The sequence below is a fragment of the Schistocerca gregaria genome, chromosome 3, assembly GCF_023897955.1.
Source record: "Schistocerca gregaria isolate iqSchGreg1 chromosome 3, iqSchGreg1.2, whole genome shotgun sequence".
NCBI lineage: Eukaryota > Metazoa > Arthropoda > Insecta > Orthoptera > Acrididae > Schistocerca > Schistocerca gregaria.
In genome coordinates this window covers 719,519,134-719,541,312 of record NC_064922.1, presented here as the reverse complement: position 1 = coordinate 719,541,312, position 22,179 = coordinate 719,519,134, and the positions used below count along the sequence as shown (strand labels likewise).

Below are 22,179 nucleotides of genomic sequence, written 5' to 3'. Positions count from 1 at the left end.
TTTTGTGACCCATTATCTTGAAAACTTTGAGACACCAACTTACAATTTACCATAATTATTGAATGCACCTTTCTAGATACACTGAACTACAGTTGTTATTAAAATTGTAGTGTGGGCCCTGTTATCTTTTTTTTTCCAAACACTCAATTTTTTTACAGAATTTTGTAAATAAATGAACATAAGAACAAAACAACTCAGTATATTTTAATTATTCTAGTTCTATATGTGTTGAATCTGACACTTGGCATGCTGTGAACATTTCATGTCTTACCACCAGGACTTTTTTACAAAACTGGCCATTTATTGCAAAAAATTTGGTTTAGAGATACTGAGGTTTAAAACTTGTTTATTACAAATTCTTATACAGACTAATATTTCTGTGTCTTTTATGCACTAGAATTGCCCCGGCCCATAGTATGTCTCTTGTTCAACGTCACAACAGGCCAATTCTGGCCTCCTCCTTTTGTTCTTGCTTCTTTTGTCATTTGCTGAACTGCTAACTCTGTTTCACACACACCAAGCTCATCCAGTTCCCACAGTCCATTAGCTGTATTCTGTCCAGATCTTACCCCTAACTTCTCCTGAACCTTAAGTCTTTCATAGTCCCCACCATTAAAAGTTATTACAGCATCGGACACTGCTAACTTTAGAGTCATACGGCCAACAAATACATTTTTAGGCACACGGCACCACACAATATTATTGCAGGACTCATTCACATTCTGTGTCTTCACATGTAAACACTTCTTTAGTAACCCAGGATTTGCCTCCATTACTACCAAAGGAAGAGAAAGTTTATGTGTAAATTCATGCAGGGTGCCAGAAAATTCAGCTTGCCTATATTTACACCAAATGTATGGTGGAGGTTGACACAAAGCATGACACTGCTAGCAAACGTGTTTTGTAGTACTTCAGAAGAAAATGCAGGTCTGACACATCTGATACCTGCCAATTTTGCGTTTCTTGAAGTTACGTTTAAGCTTACACATTTTATCTATGTATAAGAAACAATAGAATTCATCTTATTACAAAATTAGCCGATAATCACACTACTTTCAATGAAACCTAGTATCAGAAACAAAGGACTGATTTGTTTATTAGTATTGCAAAGTTCTGAGACGTAGCAGTAGGTACAAAACAAGGCAATTCACAGCCTTCTAGACTGGCTAGTACCCGAGATATGACTGCTACACTGTTGAATTATATGTGTTGCTGCAAAATTAGACAGTTACACGTCAACATTCAAAATATTCTTTGAAGGTATCACAACTGTCTGATTGTAATGTATTATATATCAAAATGTGCAGTAAAGTCCAAAGTACATTATGGAGCAGAAAACAAAATGTAAAATTTCAATGAATTTCACGTACAATGTCTCCTTAAGACACACCCCACGACCATGTCACGGCATTTGTGTGGAGGACAACTTCATTTATGAATCAATACCACACTTCGACATACAAAGCATATACGTTTTTAACATGTATATCGTCAGCATACCTTGTGTGTATCTATAGAACCAAGACCGCTTTTTCGCAGGGTGAAAGAAACATAGTCTTTGCGATAGTTGTTTTCCATAGCTCGGTGATTACGTGAAATGTACTTGGTCAGTGGTAGAATATTTCTGCAGTCAGCATAAAATGTCGGTTGTGGATAGTCTTCCTCGAAAAGAACATCATCATCTCTCTAGTGATTCCCATTTCAGCTACCTAGTGAGGGTACTCCGACGGCTGAAAATAAAAAAGAAATTACTCGCCATTCAAGGTGAGTCTTGTGATAAATTTAATTAATTTGCCTATCGCTTTGATATGAATGACGTGCCACTTGGTGGCTGGAAGCGGGGGCCAGGGTAGCACGAATATAATTCAGGAGTGGGAGGGCTAATCAGGCGATTCTGTATAGAGGCGATGTGTTTTAAAGAAATGTCAATATTCCTTCCTGACAGAGATGTAATAATATGAGATGTATTACGGAATTTAGAAAGTATTATGTAATAAAAACATGATAATTAAAACTTCTCTGTCCTGTTACCTAAAGTGACTTCATGTTAAGTGAAGCATTTGCTTATTTTAAGGGAGTTAGATATGAGGAGGCACTCTATGACATAGGTGGTTCTTAGCACTCCGTCATGAGCAAAAAATTAGTTTCATATTCTAGTCCTACGACGAACGACATAAAAGATAATAAGGTGATTCAAACAGATTTTTCAGCTCATGAGGAACTCTCAGAGGAAAAATAGCATAGACTACATTGTGCATGTTTTTCACAACAAATAAAGATACTTTAGCATTATAAAAATGCATGTATGCCTCGAATTCTTCTGTCTTGGGAAGGAACGAGATTGCATTTCGCATAAGAAATTCGAGCTGTATGGCCAACTACATCGTAGTCTCGGATTAGGCAAAGTGGATTCCTTTAAACTGAGTGGTCCATGTCAGGGTGGAACTGGTTGGAGAACACATGCAATCCGCAGCTGTGTGTTTCGTAGTGCGATGCGGCACACCACAGGCGTGGTCGCGAGGTTTCGGCGAATGGAATTTGCCATTTAGCTTAGCCTGTGAAGGGCGGTTAGGTACAAAGGACGGGCCAACCTGTTTGACATTGCCCACGATAGCGGGAGCTGGGGAAGTGTCCAGTGTGCTGGTGGGTAGCGACACAAGCGGAGATGAGACTTGCGTGAGAGGGATTCAATATGATGGGTGTTTGTGCTGGACAATTATTTTCCCATGTAAATCTATCATTAGCTGCCTGGTGGCAGCTGCACTGAATGGTTCAAATGGCTCTGAGCACTATGAGACTTAACATCTGAGGTCATCCGTCCCATAGAACTTGTAACTACTTAAACGTAACTAACCTTTGGACACCACACACATCCATGCCCGAGGCAGGATTCGAACCTGCGACCGTAGCAGTTTCGCGGATCGGGACTGAGGGGCCTAGAAGCGCTCGGCCACCACGGTCGGTGCTGCGCCGACCTCTGACCGTTCAGTACAGCAGGCACGTGAATGCCAAGGGATGTGTGTGCAGCTGCCGGTGTAGCCAGCATGGGTGCTGGTCCGTCTCCCACCTGTTGTGTACAGCAGACAGCGGACGATCTGGGATCGCGAGATTTTGTGATCGGTAGGATTTTTGTCAGCAGATATTTTTCTTTTTCACATTGTGGTGAAGGATGGTGTCTGTATTGTCAAATGTTGGTGCATACATGGCTCAGATATATTTAGCGCTGTGACCTGTTAGAGAGTGTAATTTTATTACGTGATTTGCATAATGTTTGAGTGTGATAGGCAAACATTAAAAATATATTTTATTATGAGTAAGGGCTACTGTGAGGTGCAGGTTAGTGTTTTAATCGACCTAATTGACTCCTATAAACTGTTAAGCAACTGATCTGATGGGGTAGTGCAAATGGATTACTTATCTGTTTTTCGTATCAAAATAGTGTCAGCTCTCCCTTTGTCTCCAGCAGTAGCCAATATGAACACAATATTCTGGGGAGGGATGGAAAACTCCGTCTGCCTGTTTGACTACGTTGGTTCGAACAGACAAACAGGGAGTGGCCTGTTGAGAGAGACAGAGATAGGAAATAAGACTGGAATTCTCATTCAGCAGAATGTGGCCATGTGAGGCATTGTTAGGCGGCAGCGGGATCAAAAGAAGCAGGTATTCGGTCAGCGGTTGACAGTATTTGGTAACTTGATACGTAATTAGGACAGTGGTTGGTTTTAACCCTCGTCGCAGCGCTCTGACGGTAGACACATTGGTGGGAGACCCCAAACGGTGGCTGTTTCATTTTATTCCTCGGTGATTACAGTTATTACGTCATGGGAAGCTGGCTGTGGGAAGGGGGGACGGGGATAGGCAGAAATAAACCTACCCAAGTGGGACCTCATATCCAAAAAATTATTTAACTATACAATATTTCACACATTGCCTTGTCTACTAGAACTTGTGTAAAGAATATTCCATGTACATCAATATATTTCCCGCAAAATCAGTGGTGCATTAGAGGAGTTAATGGTGGGAGGTTTCCCAGATTGGGAGGGGTTAATTAACAGATTAAATCAATTAATTAATGGGAAGGGGGTATTCAAGTAACTCAGGACTGAAAGTGTTCTTGTATCCGGGAAGGAAGTTCCAGAAGGAAGGTGGTCGAGGAGGGGGAAACATGGGATGATTTTCAGTACGATGGATTATCCGTGTGGGGGTCATAACCCATTTAACAGAACAATGCGTTAAGGACATATTAATCAAAACAGAAGAATAGGTTTACCCCTGGATATATGTTTGCCCCTGATCTAACAAATTGTGTGACTGCTCTCTTTACCCCAGTGCTAGCAGTAGATGTGTATCAGTGGTAACTGAACCTGGTCACCTTACGAGTGCTGTGAAAATATGGTTGGATAATGGGGTTACCACGTTGGGACCTCCTGGCTTGCCTGATTTTCATTTAAGGGTTTACTCCCCTAGAAAGCGAGGCGTCCCTGTGCCTCACAAAGTTCTCTACTTCTAACTGGAGGTGACAGGAAAGGAGACAGGGCAGGAAGTTGGAGAAAGGGTCGTTGGGGGACACACTTAGTTGGCTTCCTCCCCTTTGTCCTGTCCAACTTGGATAAGCCATCTTACATCTATCCTTCAGCTGGCATAGCTCTCCAGATCAAGACCACGCAATCCTCTTCGCCTGTAGGAGGTTTGTGTGCTCTGGATCAGGAAGGGGGTTTGCTGACCACACGCCTCTCCATACCACATCAAATGACGCTTTCGTCAGAGGACGATCTATTTTTGGTAGAAAACGCGGATCTTCCTTGACTTCCGGAAGGCGTTCGATACAGTTCCGCACTGTCGCCTGATAAACAAAGTAAACGCCTAAGGAATATCATACCAACTGTGTGGTTGGATGGTTCAAATGGTTCAAATGGCTCTGAGCACTATGGGACTCAACTGCTGTGGTCATCAGTCCCCTAGAACTTAGAACTACTTAAACCTAACTAACCTAAGGACATCACACACATCCATGCCCGAGGCAGGATTCGAACCTGCGACCGTAGCGCCAGTTGGCCCCATTGAAGGATGGTAATGTTGACTTCGGTGCTTGTGTTGACATGCGACTCATTGCTCTAAGTACTAGCATCAAGCACATCAGTACGTATAATCCACTGGTTAGTGTTCATCACGAACGTGGTTTTACAGTCAGTGCAATGTTTACAAACGCGGAGTTGGCAGATGCCCATTTGATGTATGGATTAGCACGGGGCAATACCCGTGGCGCGGAACGTGTGTATCGACACAGATTTCCAGAATGAAGGTTTCCCGACGGGAAGACGTTCGAAGCAATTGATCGGCGTCTTAGGGAGCACGGAACATTCCAGCCTATGACCCGCGATTGAGGAAGACCTAGAACGACAAGTACACCTGCAATGGCCGAGGCAATTCTTCATGCAGTTGACGATAACCCTAATGCCAGCATCAGAGAAGTTGCTGCTGTGCAAGGTAACGTTGACCGTGTCACTGTATGGAGAGTGCTACGTGAGAACCAGTTGTTTCCGTACCATGTGTGCAGGCACTATCAGCAGCTGATTGGCCTCCACGGGTACACTTCTGCGAATGGTTCATCGAACATTGTGTCAATCCTCATTTCAGTGGAAATGTTCTCTTACCGGATGAGGCTTCATTCAAATGCGATCAAATTGAAAATTTTTACCATCAACATGTGTGGGCTGACGAGAATCCACATGTAATTGTGCAATCACGTCATGAACACAAATTTTCTGTGAACGTTTGGGCAGGCATTGTTGGTGATGCCTTGATTGGGCCCCATGTTCTTCCACCTACGCTCAATGCAGCACGTTATCATGATTTCATACTGGATACTCTACCTGTGCTGCTAGAACATGTGCCTTTACAAGCGCGACACAACATGTGGTTCATGCACGATGGAACTCCTGCACATTTTAGTCGAAGTGTTCGTACTCTTCTCAGCAACAGATTCGGTGACCGATGGATTGGTAGAGGCGGACCAATTCCATGGCCTCCACGCTCTCCTGGCCTCAACGCGCTAGACGTTCATTTATGGGGGCATTTGAAAGCTCTTGTGTACGCAACCGCGGTACCAAATGTAGAGACTCTTCGTGCTCGTATTGTGGACGGCTGTGATACAATACGCCATTCTCCAGGGCTTCATCAGCGCATCAGGGATTCCATGCGACGGAGGGTGGATTCATGTATCCTCGCTAACGGAAGACATTTTGAACATTTCCTGTAACAAAGTGATTGAATTCACGCTGGTACGTTCCGTTGCTGTGTGTTTCCATTCCATGATTAATGTGATTTGAAGAGAAGTAATAAAATGAGCTCTAACGTGGAAAGTAAGCGTTTCCGGACACATGTCCACATAACATAATTTCTTTCTTTGTGTGTGAGGAATGTTTCGTGAAAGTTTTGCCGTACCTTTTTGTAAAACAATGTATTGCTTCCACCTACTTATACCTCCATAGGAGATCACGAATGAAAAAATTAGAGAGATTCGAGCGCGCACGGAGGCTTTAAGGCAGTCGCTCTTCCCGCGAACCATACACGACTGGAACAGGAAAGGGAAATAATGACAGTGGCACGTAAATTGCCCTCTGCCACACAGCGTTGGATGGCTTGCGGAGTATAAATGTAGATGTAGAGCTTCACCGACCTTAGATTTATGGGTATCATTGATATTTAAGAATATCATTTGCATTGCAAGTATTATTCACGGAAATAAAGCATGAAAACATTTGACCCAAAGAGACTGATGCCCAGCTACAGTCGATTCAGTGCTTGTCAACTGACCAGATTTTTTTTGGACCGCGTGACAGCCTCTGTTGCGCACCACTAGGCGACAGGGCGAGGGTTGGGGGACGAGACGACGGTGTCAAGCGCCAAACCTTCCCTTTCCTTTTCCTCCCTCTTTGCAGCCTAAATCGTTACAGTGACAAGGCTGTGGATCTGGGAGAGTTGCGAAGCGCCCATCAGGGGCAGGCGGCGCGGACTGACCTCCGTGATGACGGTGGTGGCGTACTGCGTGTAGTCGAAGTGCCAGCCGCTGTGGCAGGGCCCGGCGGCGGCGCTGGCGTTGGCCGCGGGCCGCGGCAGCAGCAGCAGCTCCTCCTCGGAGGGCGCGGCCGCCAGAAGTGCAGAGAAGTTGCGCCGCAGCACGCGGCACTGCGAGAACGACGCCAGGCCGTCGCGCTCCTCCAGCGGCGCGCTGCAACAAAGGCCGTGCCTCTGTCGGTACTTGGTCGGGCTGTAGAGGACTTTGTTCCTTTCGTTCAAACGCCGCAGCTAGTCTGGGAGTGGGATACTGTTTCGTACTTATGTGTTGGGGAATGACACACCTGCGGAAGCTCGAGACGTAACATCTGTACACACTGATCCAATTATCTATTGCAAAAGGCCCTTCCACTCGTACCAACAGGCATACAAATATCCTTAAAATTCTCAAAAGTTCTAAATTGTTGTGAAAAAAATCCACAGTAGTCATCCAGTCCCTCTCCTTTCTTCCTACTTCTTTCAACCTTCGTCTGCGGTGTCATAGCGAGTGTTTCGTGGAGTGTTTTACATCCACTATGCTCCTGTAAAGGAAACAAAAGAAAAATTCGGAGTAGGTATTAAAATCAAGGGAGAAAAAATAAAAACTTTCATGTTCGCCGATTACATTGTAATTCTGTCAGAGACAGCAAAGGACTTGGATGAGCAGTTGAACGGAATGGACACTGTCTTGAAAGGAGGATAAGAGATGAACATCAACAAAAGCAAAACGAGGATAATGGAATGTAGTCGAATTAAGTCGGGTAATGCTGAGGGAATTAGATTAGGAAATGAGACACTTAAAGTAGTAAATGAGTTTTCCTATTTGGGGAGCAAAATAACTGATGATGGTCGAAGTAGAGAATATATCAAATGTAGACTGGCAATGCCAGGGAAAGCGTTTCTGAACTTCGAGTATAGATTTAAGTGTCTGGAAGTCATGTCTGAAAGTATTCGTATGGAGTGTAGCCATGTATGAAAGTGAAACATGGACGATAAATAGTTTGGACAAGAAGAGTATAGAAGCTTTCGAAATGTGGTGCTACAGAAGAATGCTGAAGATTAGACGGCCAGATCGCATAACTAATGATGACGTATTGAATAGAATTGGGGAGAAGAGGAGTATGTGGCACAACTTGACCAAAAGAAGGGACCGGTTAGTAGGACATGTTCTGAGGCATCAAGAGATCAAAAATTTAGCATTGGAGGGCAGCGTGGAGGGTAAAAATCGTAGAGGGAGACCAAGAGATGAATACACTAAGCAGATTCAGAAGGATGTGGGTTGCATTAAGTACTGGGAGATGAAGAAGCTGGCACAGGATAGGGTAGCATGCAGAGATGCGTCAAACAAGTCTCAGGACTTAAAACCACAACAACAACAGCCACCAACAGACCAGACCTCATTGACGGTGTCAGTGTTGAGACAGTGATTAGTGATCATGATGTTACGAAAGTTAAAAAGTCGGTCAAGAAGACTAGGAGAGTATTCTTACTAGAAAGAGCAGATCAGCAGTTCTTAGCATTCCACTTAGTAAACGAATCGTCTTCATTTACTTCCGGTACGATAGACGTGGAAGAATTACGGGCAAGTTTTAAACACATTGTAAATCACGCTTTGGACCAGTGTGTGCCGAAAAAGTGGGTTACGGACGGAAAAGACGCACCGTGGTTTAACAGCTCAATTCGGAGAATGCTTAGGAAGCAAAGACAGTTGCACTCGCGGTACAAGAAAGATCGGGAGAATGAGGCAGGCATAAGATAGTAGGGATTCGTGCCGCTGTAAAAAGAGCGATGGGCGAAGCATACGACCACTACCACCGTCATACCTTAGCAAAAGATCTTGCTAAAAACCCAAGGAAATTCTAGTCTTACGTAAAATCGGTAAGCTGGTCGAAGGATTCCATCCAGTCACTCACTGATCAGTCTGAACTGGCCACAGAAGAGAGCAAAACGAAAGATCAAATTTTAAATTTGGCGTTTGAGAAATCTTTCATATACCGCCGTTTGAGTGTCGTACAGGTTCCCGTATGGAGGACATAGTGGTAGACATCCCTGGGGTTGTGAGCGGGTGAATGGGTTGAAAATAATTAAATCGCCAGGTCCTAATGGGATTCCACTTCGTTTTTACATAGAGTACTCTACCACATTGGCTCCTTACTTAGCTTGCATTTATCGCGAATCTCTTGCTCAACGTAAAGTTCCGAGCGACTGGAAAAAAGCGCAGGTGACGCCTTTATATAAGAAGGGCAGAAGGATGGATCATCAAAATTACAGACCAGTATCCTTAACATCGGTTTGTTGCAGGATTCTCGAACATATTATCAGTTCGAGTGTAATGTATTTCCTTGAGGCAGAGAAGTTTCTGTCCATGCACCAGTACCTCTTTAGAAAGCATCGCTGCTGCCAAAGGCAACTCGCCCTTGTTTCACATGATATCTTGCGAACTATGGAAGAAGGGTATCAGACGGATGCTATATTCCTTGACTTCCGGAAAGCGTTTGACTCGGTCCCCTACTGCAGACTCCTAACTAAGGTATGAGAACATGGGGTTGGTCGCCAAATATGTGAGTGGCTCGAAGACTTCTTAAGTAATAGAACCCAATACTTTGTCCTCGATGGTGATCGTTCATCGGAGGTGCGGGTAGAATCTAGAGTGGCCCAGGGAAGTGTGGTTGGTCCGCTGTTATTTTCTGTCTACATCAATGACCTTTGGATAGGGTGGATATCAATGTGCAGCTGTTTGCTGATGATGCTGTCGTGTACGGGAAGGTGTCGTCGTTGACTGACTGTAGGAGGATAGAAGATGACTTGGACAGGATTTGTGATTGGTGTAAATAATGGCAGCTAACTCTGAATATAGATAAATGTAAATTAATGCAGATGAATGGGAAAAAGAATCCAGTAAAGTTTGGATACTCCATTAGTACTGTAGCACTTGACACAGTCACGTCGATTAAATATTTGGGCGGAACACTGCAGAGCGATATGAAGTGCGACAAGCATGTAATGGCAGTTGTGGGAAAGACGGATAGTCGTATTCGGTTCATTGGTGGAATTTTGGGAAGACGTGGTTCATGTGTAAAGGAGACCGCTCATAAAACACTAATACGACCTATTCTTGATTACTGCTCGAGCGTTTGGGATCCCTATCAGGTCGGATTGAGGGAGAACATAGAAGCAATTCAGAGGCGGGCTGCTAGATTTGTTACTGGTAGGTTTTATCATCACACGAGTGTTACGGAAATGCTTCAGGAACTTGGGTGGGAGTTTCTGGAGGAAAGGAGGTGTTCTTTTCGTGAGGAAATTTAGAGAACCTGCGTTTGAGGCTGACTGCAGTACAATTTTACTGCCGCCGACTCATATTTCGCGGAAAGACCACACTGATGAGATAAGAGAGATTAGGGCTCGTACAGAGGCATATAGGCAGTCATTTTTCCCTCGTTTTGTTTGGGAGTGGAACAGGGAGAGCAGATGCTATTTGTGGTATGAGGTACCCTCCACCACGCACCGTATGGTGGATTGCTTAGTATGCATGTAGCTGTAGAAAACCACAGTCCTTCAGCAGCTCTACAGTCGCCTGTGCAAGGACTTGTGGCGATGCCAGCTCACCCCTCTCTGAACTTCCGTCACTGCGGAAGGTAGGTTATTCTCAGGACATCTCTATAGAGTTCCGCTGCCTGCGTAACATTTAGCCTACCTTCAATAACAACAATAACAAGACCAATAAAAGAATGTAGTGTGTAGTATGGGCAACCTTTACTGTATGCCTTCTCCACAAACTCATATTTAAAAGGACTAAACTACTCTACTAAATGTGCATTTACGTATGTTTACATTTGTCTTCCGTCAACGTCAGCACGTGGATGTGTTTCAACACCCCGAGTAACTTTACTAAGCGCTGGGAGCGTCAACGTCAATGTTGTATTATGTAATTAATGACGTTGTGTTTCGGTGATTGGTACACTGTGATGCATTTCAGAAGTGGTCTTTAGGAGAGGACATGAATTACCAAATAAAAAATACTCATATCGCTGTTCATATCTTTGTAAAAGACAAAGCTAGAACGAAGGAAATCATACTGATAGATATCCCACTGACGGCTAAAGAACATTTACTTGAAATATTTTGTAATTTGCATCTGGGCAAACAGTTATATAGGGTGGTCAAGATAAATGGGACACCCTGTATATTGAACAAGCGACGTCGTTACACATGCCAGTTATAAAATAATTTTTTTTACTATTCCTTAATAGCCACGAAGGCTATGGGAGTCAGTATACTGATACTTGTGCTATTCCTTCTCCTGTGACTGTGACGGTTTACTTATACATCTTAGTGTAAATTTCATCTAATCCGCTACATTACAAATGGCGATCGTAGTGAATGTATGCCACTTTCATTGATTAATTAACAGGAATATACACCAACTGTTGAGATTAATAATTATTGCTCACTGCTTCTGCTCCGGAGTGTTCACTGTATCGTTGTATATGTTCTTGCAGCTTCGCTTTCAAATGAACGACTATCTCAATATTCGAATCCTTCTGTTGCCAAGAAATATTTACCTTCCATCATGTGATTGAATCTCTTTTGCTGTAGCCAGTCGAATCATAAAATCGATGTGGGAAAACGCTGATTATTCGCCAGGGAAGACGCATGCAGTGGGGTTGTTTCCCACTGACTCATGTTCCAATTACCTTTTTATGTCGAAAAAAGTTCTGTGAAGGTTCAATGCTTCATTCATTGTGTATGTCTTCTGTATGAAACCAGACCAATGTCGAAATCCAGTTTTTGCAATCGTTTAGTTCTTGATAAGGAAGGCCGCTATTGGCGGCAATGTTTGCGGCACATAAAATACCCAAATGACAAAAACGTTGAGCTCAAGTATTGTGTAGCATTCCACACAATTTTGAGGCTTAATCCCGGCCAAGATTAGATAGTGTCACGTAAGAATGTACTTAGTCACAGCACCCACCCTTCATCCTACTACATTTGAGCAGAGGAGCACTTGAAAGAACATCCATTACTATACACAGTAGGGTGAGTTTTGGAGATTCATAAAAATGATTAATAAATGGTTTTTATATGGTTTAACATATGGTTTTTCTCAATATGCAGAATTTTCAATTATCCTGGACGAATGTACACGAGAAATTTTCTTTGTCGTCACCTAGATTGGTAGGGCTGTCGCAGATAGACACAACAATGGCTTCTAATACGCAAACTGAACAATTTTAGTATTAGATTTGCACCTCATGGTTTGTAGCACTCTCAATGGATTTCTGTAAATGAGGATCTTCAGATCCGAATAAGTCTATTTCTTCCTTTATTCTCTGGATCTCAGCCGGCCGCAGTGGCCGAGTGGTTCTAGGCGCTTCAGTCCGGAACCGCGCGACCGCTATGGTCGCAGGTTCGAATCCTGCCTCGGGCAGGGATGTGTATGTTGCCCTTAGGTTAGTTAGGTTTAAGTAGTTCTAAGTGCCATTTGAACCATTTTCTCTGGATCTCATCCATTTCCTTGCTATCGATTGGTAATAAGTCCTTCAGGTGACAGTTGAGGAAATGTAAACAGTAGCCTCAGTTGTTTTAAATGCCAACAAATGAAATAAAATGCACCCGACAAAGCGTCGCGACTAATTTACCTCTTCGACTGTTACCTAGCCAGATTTTAGGGTTAAAAATTTTGCGTTCCTTATCTGTGCAGATGGTGTTTTACAACTGTGGAGAGATTACAATTCACGTTTCAGCAGAAAAACTAAATAATTCAATAAACATGTGGATTAATGCCTCCCGAAAATCCTGTACAAATGTTTGATTCCATATAACGATGTTTCATCGATAGTGTTAGACATCTGACTATTAATGCAACCGAGAATTTTTCATTAAATACAGACAGCCTTGTAGGTGGGGCCACCACAGCAGATTTTAATCCATGAAATGCTGTCTTTTAGCGGTGTTTTGTAATTGACATAAAAACTAATAGTGGCAGAAAAGATTCCGAGCTTTTCCGATCTAATGTCACCTGAAGATGGGGTTTTAACGACGCGAAACAAGTAGTGGTACAGTAATATTGGACCAAAATACAGCTCAAGGGATTAATACCCAAGATTTTCATTAAATGATTAACACAATTAGAATAAACATAGAAACTAAAATGCCAATTTGTTTCAATTTCGGTGAACTGAGTTTTGGACGTAAAATCGGTTCGTATAAATTTGATAGTGATACGGAAAATAATTTCATTTACGATTTGTTTCGTTGCTGTTGTATAACAGTTTTTTCCGCGGAATCCATTAACAGGACCTTCACGTTTCAGATTAACCGTGCCAAATGCTGAAGTGAGGTATTACATGTGCGGTATGTTTTATTTTTCGTATATTTTATTGCGCTTTCTGTCTGAAAGCATACAATATGTATTCTGCGGAAACAATTCTATTTGATACTCCGAAGCATGCAGCGAATGTGGATACAATTTTAGTATCCGCTCTACGGAAAAGTTCCAAAGTCGTCACAGTCCCTCATTTATAACTGTCTCTTTTTAAAAGGATGCTGTTTAGTAATCCATTGGATACGCATTTTCTGTTCTGTCTGGAAATGGAAATATTTTAAGACACAAGATGAACATACCTTCATAGCTCCATTATCATTTGTGAACTCTGATTGAAAGATTTTGACAATAAAGAAGACACAAGACCAGTGTTCCAGAATACTTCAATATATTCTAAGAGCTCTGAGTGATGTGATGTACGTTGCACGTATCTGTCAACAGCTTTCGCAAGTATAACAAGTATAAGTTGCACGACGAAACACGCTTGTTAAAATAAATTATACTATAATACTGACACAGGACTATCAAAATATGTGGACCTATAACTTCAATCATGGATGTTCGTAGTTCACTGCGATAGACTGAGTTGTGCAGAAAATAAAGGTTCAAATGGCTCTGAGCACTATGGGACTTAACTTCTGAGGTCATAAGTCCCCTAGAACTTAGAACTACTTAAACCTAACTAACCTAAGAACATCACACACATCCATGCCCGAGACAGGATCTGGACCTGCGACCGTAGCGGTCGCGCGGTTCCAGACTGTGGCGCCTAGAACCACTCGGTCACCGCGGCCGGCAGTTGTGCAGAACTTATGGACGGAAGTAACGTTAGGAAGTGACACTGCCTAGTAATAAAGCTCCATGAACCTTGGACCAAACATAGCTAGTACTGCGACAGTATTGTGCAGAAGAAACCGAATGAAATGTCAGTGATACGAACAGAAGTAACACTTTTATTCGAAGAAAATAATTAAACAGAATTCACCACCGTGCGCTATGTTCTAGTTTATTGTGACTGTCTACTCCTTTCCCATGTGTGTCTTTTCCGGGATGCATCGTACAGTCCAGGTAATGGGGTCGCCCAGGAAAGGCCCCACTTAAACTAAGGTTGCCAAAGCCATTAGTAGCTACGCCGACGCCGATCAATTACTGGATGAAGGCTTAAATAAAAGAAGAGTACCACAAGAAAACACTGACGTCAGCTAAGTAGAGTATATAAATCACTGGTGTTGTCTTACATATGTAATAAACAATTCTTAATTATTTATTCTTCCGTCACCACGCTGTCCGTTCGGTAATACTGTTGGTCTGACTCTATTGCTGATAGACATGTAAAAGTAGTGTTATGATGAGTCTGAAAGAATATCATGAAGCAGTATCTTTCTCACGATATTGTTTAAAAAAATTCGGTAATTTATACCCAGGATTTTCTTAGTCATATACCCAATATTTAAAAGTTACTAAAAAGTCTTGAGTACGAAATCACAGCCCGCTTTTTTGCATCGAGAAAAACGTAAATTCCAAATCCATCTGTAATAATAAAGTGTTTCTACAAAAAGTACTTTAGATTTCATAAACAATCAAGAGAATAATCATGAAAATTGTATTTTAGCAACAGGTTATTTGTTATTTACCCAAGGTTTTAGTGGCATGGTTAAGCGCTTTTCTCTTGGTTATTGTTCCTCATGAAAGTTTGTTTCATCTGACATGTGTGTAACTGGATCTTTCTGAAAGACGCTTGTTAACTGCACAACTGAAGAGCTCTGACAGCAAACTGTTCTCGTCGGCCTATATCCAGTGATCACAAATTAAAAGAAATCGTGAAGGCAGCAGCTAGACATATTGAACTGTAAGCAGTTGAAACCAAAGTGCAGTATGTAGTTATCAAAGCAGCACCGCATAAATGATGCTGCACATGAGCTCCAAGATATGCCATAATTTCAGTCTACAAGGAAACAAGTTATCAATGTGGGACTGTCTCCGGGAGGAATGTCAACCATGTAAGCACATGAGTTCGTGTAGCTTGGGACTTACAAAAATGGAAAAGGAAGCCTGCTGCTACAATCTGAAAAGTTCCTGAGAACGTCTTTATCTCTGCTACAGGTCGATTATAGCAAGAGTGAACTATTGGGAAGGTAATAGCAATTTCAGTCCGAATACGCACACCGGACGTTCTCAGTTCTTGTCATGTGGAGGCCCTGAATTTGGTGGGTGAAGGGTATGCTCCCAGATATCTCAAGCCAGGATGATGGTAGGTCATACCCCTCTGCTCCGATCTCATCTAATTGCACACCCCTATCACCCAGTCTCAGTCAATAATCCACTACCTTATTAAACGAAATATCTGCTCTTAGCCCAGTACTTTTACTAGCTACCAAAGAAGCCACTCCCTTCCCAGTACCGCACCGGTCATTAAACCAAACTGACAATCGAAATGTAGCAGACTCATCTTATTAGATATGTTCCAAAGTATGTGAATTGTTTGCGCCATGTTCAAGAGAACTGTAATACTAAAATGCATGAACTGACTAAGGCACCAAACTTAGATGAGTGAAAGAGATATGTACGCTTTGTTATCTGTGGAACAAACTCACATTTACACACACACACACACACACACACACACACATCACACGCCTTAACAGATGCTCAAAACATGAATGAGGACTCCCAATCTACGTCCAGATTTACATTGTCACAAAACAAACACGACTAAAAAATAACCAGTAAGCAGGCATTTAACATTTAAATTTTATGCCGAAATTGGGACATATACCAAAAAAAAAAAAAAAGACAGAGCAAGCCTATAACTACACAAATCACATATTGGCTAAAATACTAATCAATCTGGAAAGCACACAAGCATATAAACAGGCCCCACCAATGTGGGTAATGGATGAACGCACGTAATGTGTGGTATGTTAACTCTATGTGTGATCTCTCAAATTAATTTCAAGAACGCTTATTCCATATCTAAACAGCTCTATAACTACAGAATGCACGTATCATGACAAGCAGGAGGTTAGCATTTCGTGCTTGGCCAAGAGAAGAGGATTTGCTTCTTTATTTCTTTACGACATGATAATGATGATGATGTTGATGAGAGAAGGAAGAGGGTGAACTCGATGACAGTACACAGTCTACTCCTCATGAACATTACCAAGGGGGCCACAAAGTTTAATGTTCTCATGCAACATATGGATCACGGCCAACAATGTCACACGCTTTCACTTCCTTAGACCCACCAGAGAGGTTTGGTAATTATACCAGGGCAATGGCGCAGGGTGTTGTGATCAGAAACCTTACACCAAAATCTCTCTTCCCCTTGCAGGTCAAACACTGGCAGTGAAAAACATATCCCCCACATGGATATGAATTGGATTACAGGCAGATTAAGTGCCACTGCACAAGCATGCGCAATACAATGATGTGAAGTGTCACCATGTTATTTTCTCTTTTGCAATGTACCGCGAATTATGCCAATAAGTATAGTATTTTTATGTCTAAAATGTGCGTCAAAAACTGAAGATGTTTATTGCTGATACGTCAACACATCAAGTATAATTTTAGAGGGGAAGAGCATAATGAATCACGATCTGCAGTTGAAGCGTATAATCGATGGTACCGTCAGGCTAATGCTACTTTTTACTATATTTGGTCTTCGAATAATTGAAGTTCTGGACAAAAACAAATTTACGAGAAAGGCTCAGAACCAGTTCAGCTTGGTATCAGATATTAGTCTAGAAAACTGAACAGCATATCACTGTGCAGTGCTTTACTAAGCAAAGACTTTGCCATAGATGCTGCCCTCATCGACTGTGTGTCAAGTAGCCGAGGTCAATGAGCTGCCTGTGATGTCATGACCTGCCTGCCTCCCTGTAAGGCTTGTAATCTTATGGGTAGGGTGTTGACCTGCTTTCATGACGTCATAAACCTGACCTAGCGTTTTACTTGTTGGAAAAATTTGACTTGCGGGTACAATCTGCTAGGATGTTAGGCCACATCATGATACACTGTGATTTCTTCTTGTGATTCACGTTTTCACCTTTTTGCAGGGATTTTCTTCCGAGGCTTTTAGTGTTCACCATAAGCTGTTCAGTTGATCATGAACACTAGAAGCCATTGAAGAAAATACCGGCAAAATGGTCTAAACATCAGTCACAAAGAGGATATTGTATGTAACATGATGTGGCCTAACATTCTAGTATATTTCAGCTTCTATACAACAGCCATGAAAAGACGACGACTCAAATGTCTCTACTTGCTGAGTAATTGCAGTTACTTGGTGTACATCGCAACTTGCAAGTACAACTCTAATCTTAAAAAGTCGGAGATGCTACAATTTTGTACAAAAATGGTGCTGCACGGGGCCATTTTGCTGTGACATTGCAATGCATGAGGGAACTTTGCCACAATTTTTTTTTTTTTTTTTTTAGTAAAGGGAGAAATTTATTATAACGTCAAGTAACAGTGGCGGTGTGTGGGGCCAGTTGTTAGTTTTGCTGTAATATGACAACGTTCCTGACTCGCTCTACCTAATTTTCAATGCGAATTCAATTTGCAGACACCTCCATTTCAGGCATTGCCACCATTCTGTTGCAAGACTTCCAGAGAGTCCATTGCCCAGCTACGTGCACCTTAAGAGCTCTTCCTAATAGTGTGCACGAATATTCGGTGTGTAAGTTGCTGGCGTTGCATTTTATCTTGAGCTGACAAAAATTTAAATTCCACCTAGTTTACAGAAATTTTCAGTTACAGATCAACAACACAGCCGTCAAGTTAGCTTTTGGCTCATCCTCGCAAAAAGTGACTGATAGCTCACTGGGCGGTACGGATTCCATCCTTCTCTTGTACTATTAATCATACAAAGGAAATGTCAACCAAATTGCAAGTGCATTGAGTCGAGTCTTCTGTCATGGCCAGGAGGCTCATGAACTGTTTCAGAAAGAAGGTGATTTTTAGTTCACCAATGTCGTACTGACAAAGGTTCCTTCTTTTCCAAAACTTTAAAGACAGGCAACACCAGTGTCGCAGAGTTTAAGGTCTTAAAATCAGCTCCATAAGGTCATCCTGTTTAGGGATTTTATATGAGTAAGGTTACATTACGTCATCGCAATAGACATTACGGGGAGGTTAAAATGTCTTCCCAGTGAACGTATTCCTGCAGTTTGCCCTAACTTCCAATTTTCTCCTTGCGATGCCCATGTATGTTCGTTTAAAACTATGATGAACATTAAACAGCATCTTTTCTGCCGCTGTTAGAAGGCTTGTTGGACAGTGTCCCACATAGGTGAGCAATATTCAAGCAGTGGGCGAACAAGTGTACTGTAACATACTTCCTTTGTTTTCTGATTGAATTTCCTTAGGACTCTTCCAATGAATCTCAGTCTGGCATCTGCTTTACCGACGGTCAACTTTATATGGTCATTCCATTTTAAATCACTCCTAATGCGTACTCCCAGATAATTTGTGGAACTAACTGCTTCAAGTTGCTGACCTGCTATTTTGTAGCTAATTAATAAGGGATCTACCTTTCTATGTATTCGCATCACATTACACTTGTCTACATTGAGATTCAATTGCCATTCCCTGCATCATGCGTCAATTCGCTGCAGATCCTCCTGCATTTCAGTACAATTTTTCATTGTTGCAACCTCTCGATACAGCACAGCATCATCCGCAAAAAGCCTCAGTGAACTTCCGATGTCATCCACCAGGTCATTTATGTATATTGTGAATAGCAACGGTCCTACGACACTCCCCTGCGGCACACCTGAAAACACTCTAACTTCGGAAGACTTCTCTCCATTGAGAATAACATGCTGCGTTCTGTTATCTAGGAACTCTTCAATCCAATCACACAATTGGTCTGATAGTCCCTATGCTCTTACTTTGTTCATGACATCGAAGGCTGCGAACTGTACCTAACTAAGAATTGTGTTTATTCATGTTATGGCCCTTTATCAATCGAAACTACCTGCTTTTTCCTAGTAGTAATTATACATTCTCAGAAATTTCTTCTTCTTATCAATGCCTTTGTTTGATGCTAATTAATTTATTTTGGCCCGGAATTCCCTCTTTCGCTATACTGGTCTGCATTTTATGTTCTTTTATGTTCTGTCCATCCTGTTAGCGGAAGGAAGGAAGATTAGGGTTTAACGACATTGAGGTCAGTGGAGACCGAGCAATATCTCGGATAGATTAAAGGATGCGGAAGGAAATCGACTGTGCTCTTTAAAAGTGTCAGAGCATTTAACTGGAGCATATTAGGGGAATCATGGAACGCCTGAAGGCGTATCTGAAGTGTCGTCATTACGAATTCAAGGGCAGTGTAGTAATTACTACGGCACCTCGATCTGCATGTAGCAGAAGTACTTAACTCCTCCTATTTCCTAATGTAATACTTCCATAGGGTCCCACTTTTACCGACTCGCAGCACGAGCGGCTCAGGAAGAACAGCTGTGGTGTTTCTGCAGGGGCCGCCTACCAGCGCTTGGTAGTGCAGAATTTTGTTACAACCGTTCTTTTATCGTTCTTGCAGCAGGAAGGTGATGCGTAACTCCAACAGGATAATGCTCGCCCAGACACCGTCCATGGACTCAACGTGCGCTGCAACACGTGCTGGAACTTACGTGGCTAGCATGATTCTCCGGAATTGTCTCGGGTGGAGCAAGTGTTACATATCATGGGATGAGAAGTTACTCGTGCAACTCTTCAAACAATAACTCCAACAGATCTATGTGAACAGGTCGAGCAGGCGTGGCATAACGTATCCTAGATCAGTATTCGCCGTCTGTAAGATACACTGGATACCACAGTTAGCGTATGCGCAGCCACCCGTGGAGAGTAAACCACCAACCAATATGGGTGTTTCAGCGGAGGTTAATACCTGGAACCTCAGAACCGCCTGTGATATTGATCTGTAAACGTAATCATTTCACACACTCCACATGACCTTTACAACAATAATTGAGTGAATGGGAAACTCCTAGAAGGTGGTGTACTTATTTTTTTCCGGTAGTGTATGTACACGAGACTTTTCATTCGTATACACAATGTCACAATTGTTTGTGGACGTATTTAAAGTTCTTGAAAAGAGCTTACGAGGAAATTAGTTAATAGCATGGACAATATATAAATTACTGTGTGATTGAACCACGTTTTCCTATCTAATATTGAGGCTGTAGACCCCCAAATCACAAAACTCTAATATATGAACAGCACCTTTTACATTCGAATTGGAAATAAGCTACAGTCAGCATTCTTCCATCATAGGGGTTGTCACACTGAGACCTGCTTTGCTGGAAAGACGACGAGAACTTTCTGTGAAGGTCACTTATACCTGTAGCAGAGGTGCTACGTATCTTCTGTCGAATATTGATGTTGCTCGGGCTAATTACATACTGTCTCATTAATGCAAGTCCTGCACAGCGCATCACGTTTTAAACAGAGCGTGTCATTGCTCCGCATTATGTCAAGTTCCATCAAACCCAACTTGTTATTTGTAATTTATCATTCTGCTCATCTTTTGCGATTTAATTACAGAAATACATTTGGAAGAAACACGTTCAGTGAAAGACACCTCATTTTCTCCATGTGAGAAGAGACGATTCCTTTATTTTTCACCTATGCGAGACAGCAGCGGCTCACTGCGGCAGCTCTGCAGCCTAAGCCGGTGCAAGTGCACTCAAGAGATTATCGGTTATGGTTTGTAATTAGCGCGCTGTCTTGCTGCGAGCTGTGCGGTCACGCCAGTCAGCCCGCCGCTTGCCATTTATCACGTGGTGTGAGGCAAAAACACTGCGCCGCATGACTCGCCGCGGCGCAGCGCAGTGCAAGACCAGCAGCCACGGTGGAGCCCGAGGGAGGCGTCATACAGCGACCTGCAGGCAGGCGAACCACGCGCCAGCTGGGGTAGCGCGGCGGCTAGAGCGCCTGGAGGTGAAATAGCTGAAGTGTAAGCTAGGTAATTCTGCTTCTGATTTCTGTACTTCGCTATTACGGTCAGTTCTGCTCTTGTAGTTCTGCTCTGCCGGTGTGTCATAGGCGGCAGGTGGTAACTGGTACTGCACAGACCTTCGAAGGGTGTGTGCTGGAAGGCCTATAGTGGTGCCACAGTCATTTCCGGCACAGTTTCCCTCCGTTCCTGGAGACTAGACTGTCGTTAATGCATAATTAAAGCTTGATAAATTGTCAACGTACGAGGACTGTTTAAAAAATTGAGGAATTATATCCACAAAATTTTTCTAAGCTTACCTTTCACTTATCGTGCATGGTATTCTTCGAAATACTCTCATCCATAATTGATACACAGCTCCCTACGTTGTTTCCGTTTACAGACGCAGTCTTGGTACGCCCCTCGCTGCATTGCACGAAGCGCCATATGCTAATTTTCTTTTATCTCGTCTATGGTTGCGAATCATCGTCCTATCAAAGCGGTTTTCAGTGGAAATAAGAAAGTCCGCAGGGGCCAGGACTGGCGAGGACGAAGCATGAGGCAGCACAGTTATTTTGTTTTTTGTGCAATAGTCATGCTCCAACAGGTACGAACGTGCGGGTGAGTTACCGTGATGCCAGCGCCATGAATTTTCCTGCCACATTTCAGGCCGCTTCTTCCACACATTTTCCCGCAGGCGTCGCAGCACTTCTCTGTAGTATCATCGATTCGCAGTTTGTCTCTGGGGCACGAATTCATGATGAAATAATCCTTCGAAGCCAAAGAAAACTATCAGCATGGCTTTAGCATTTGAGCCGACCTGAGGAGCCTTCTTAGGTCTTGGAGACACTTTACCGATCCA

The 22,179-nt window shown here is 42.7% G+C and overlaps 1 protein-coding gene across 1 annotated transcript in view; it reads right to left on the bottom strand.

The window, feature by feature from the left end:
• The window catches only part of LOC126355571 (beta-alanine transporter), a 1,112,053-nt gene that overhangs the window by 427,374 nt on the left and 662,500 nt on the right, over positions 1 to 22,179 (bottom strand). The window contains exon 2 of the mRNA XM_050005933.1: positions 7,021 to 7,231. Within this exon, the coding sequence (XP_049861890.1) occupies positions 7,021 to 7,231 (211 nt within the window). The remainder of the gene's footprint in view (positions 1 to 7,020; positions 7,232 to 22,179) is intronic.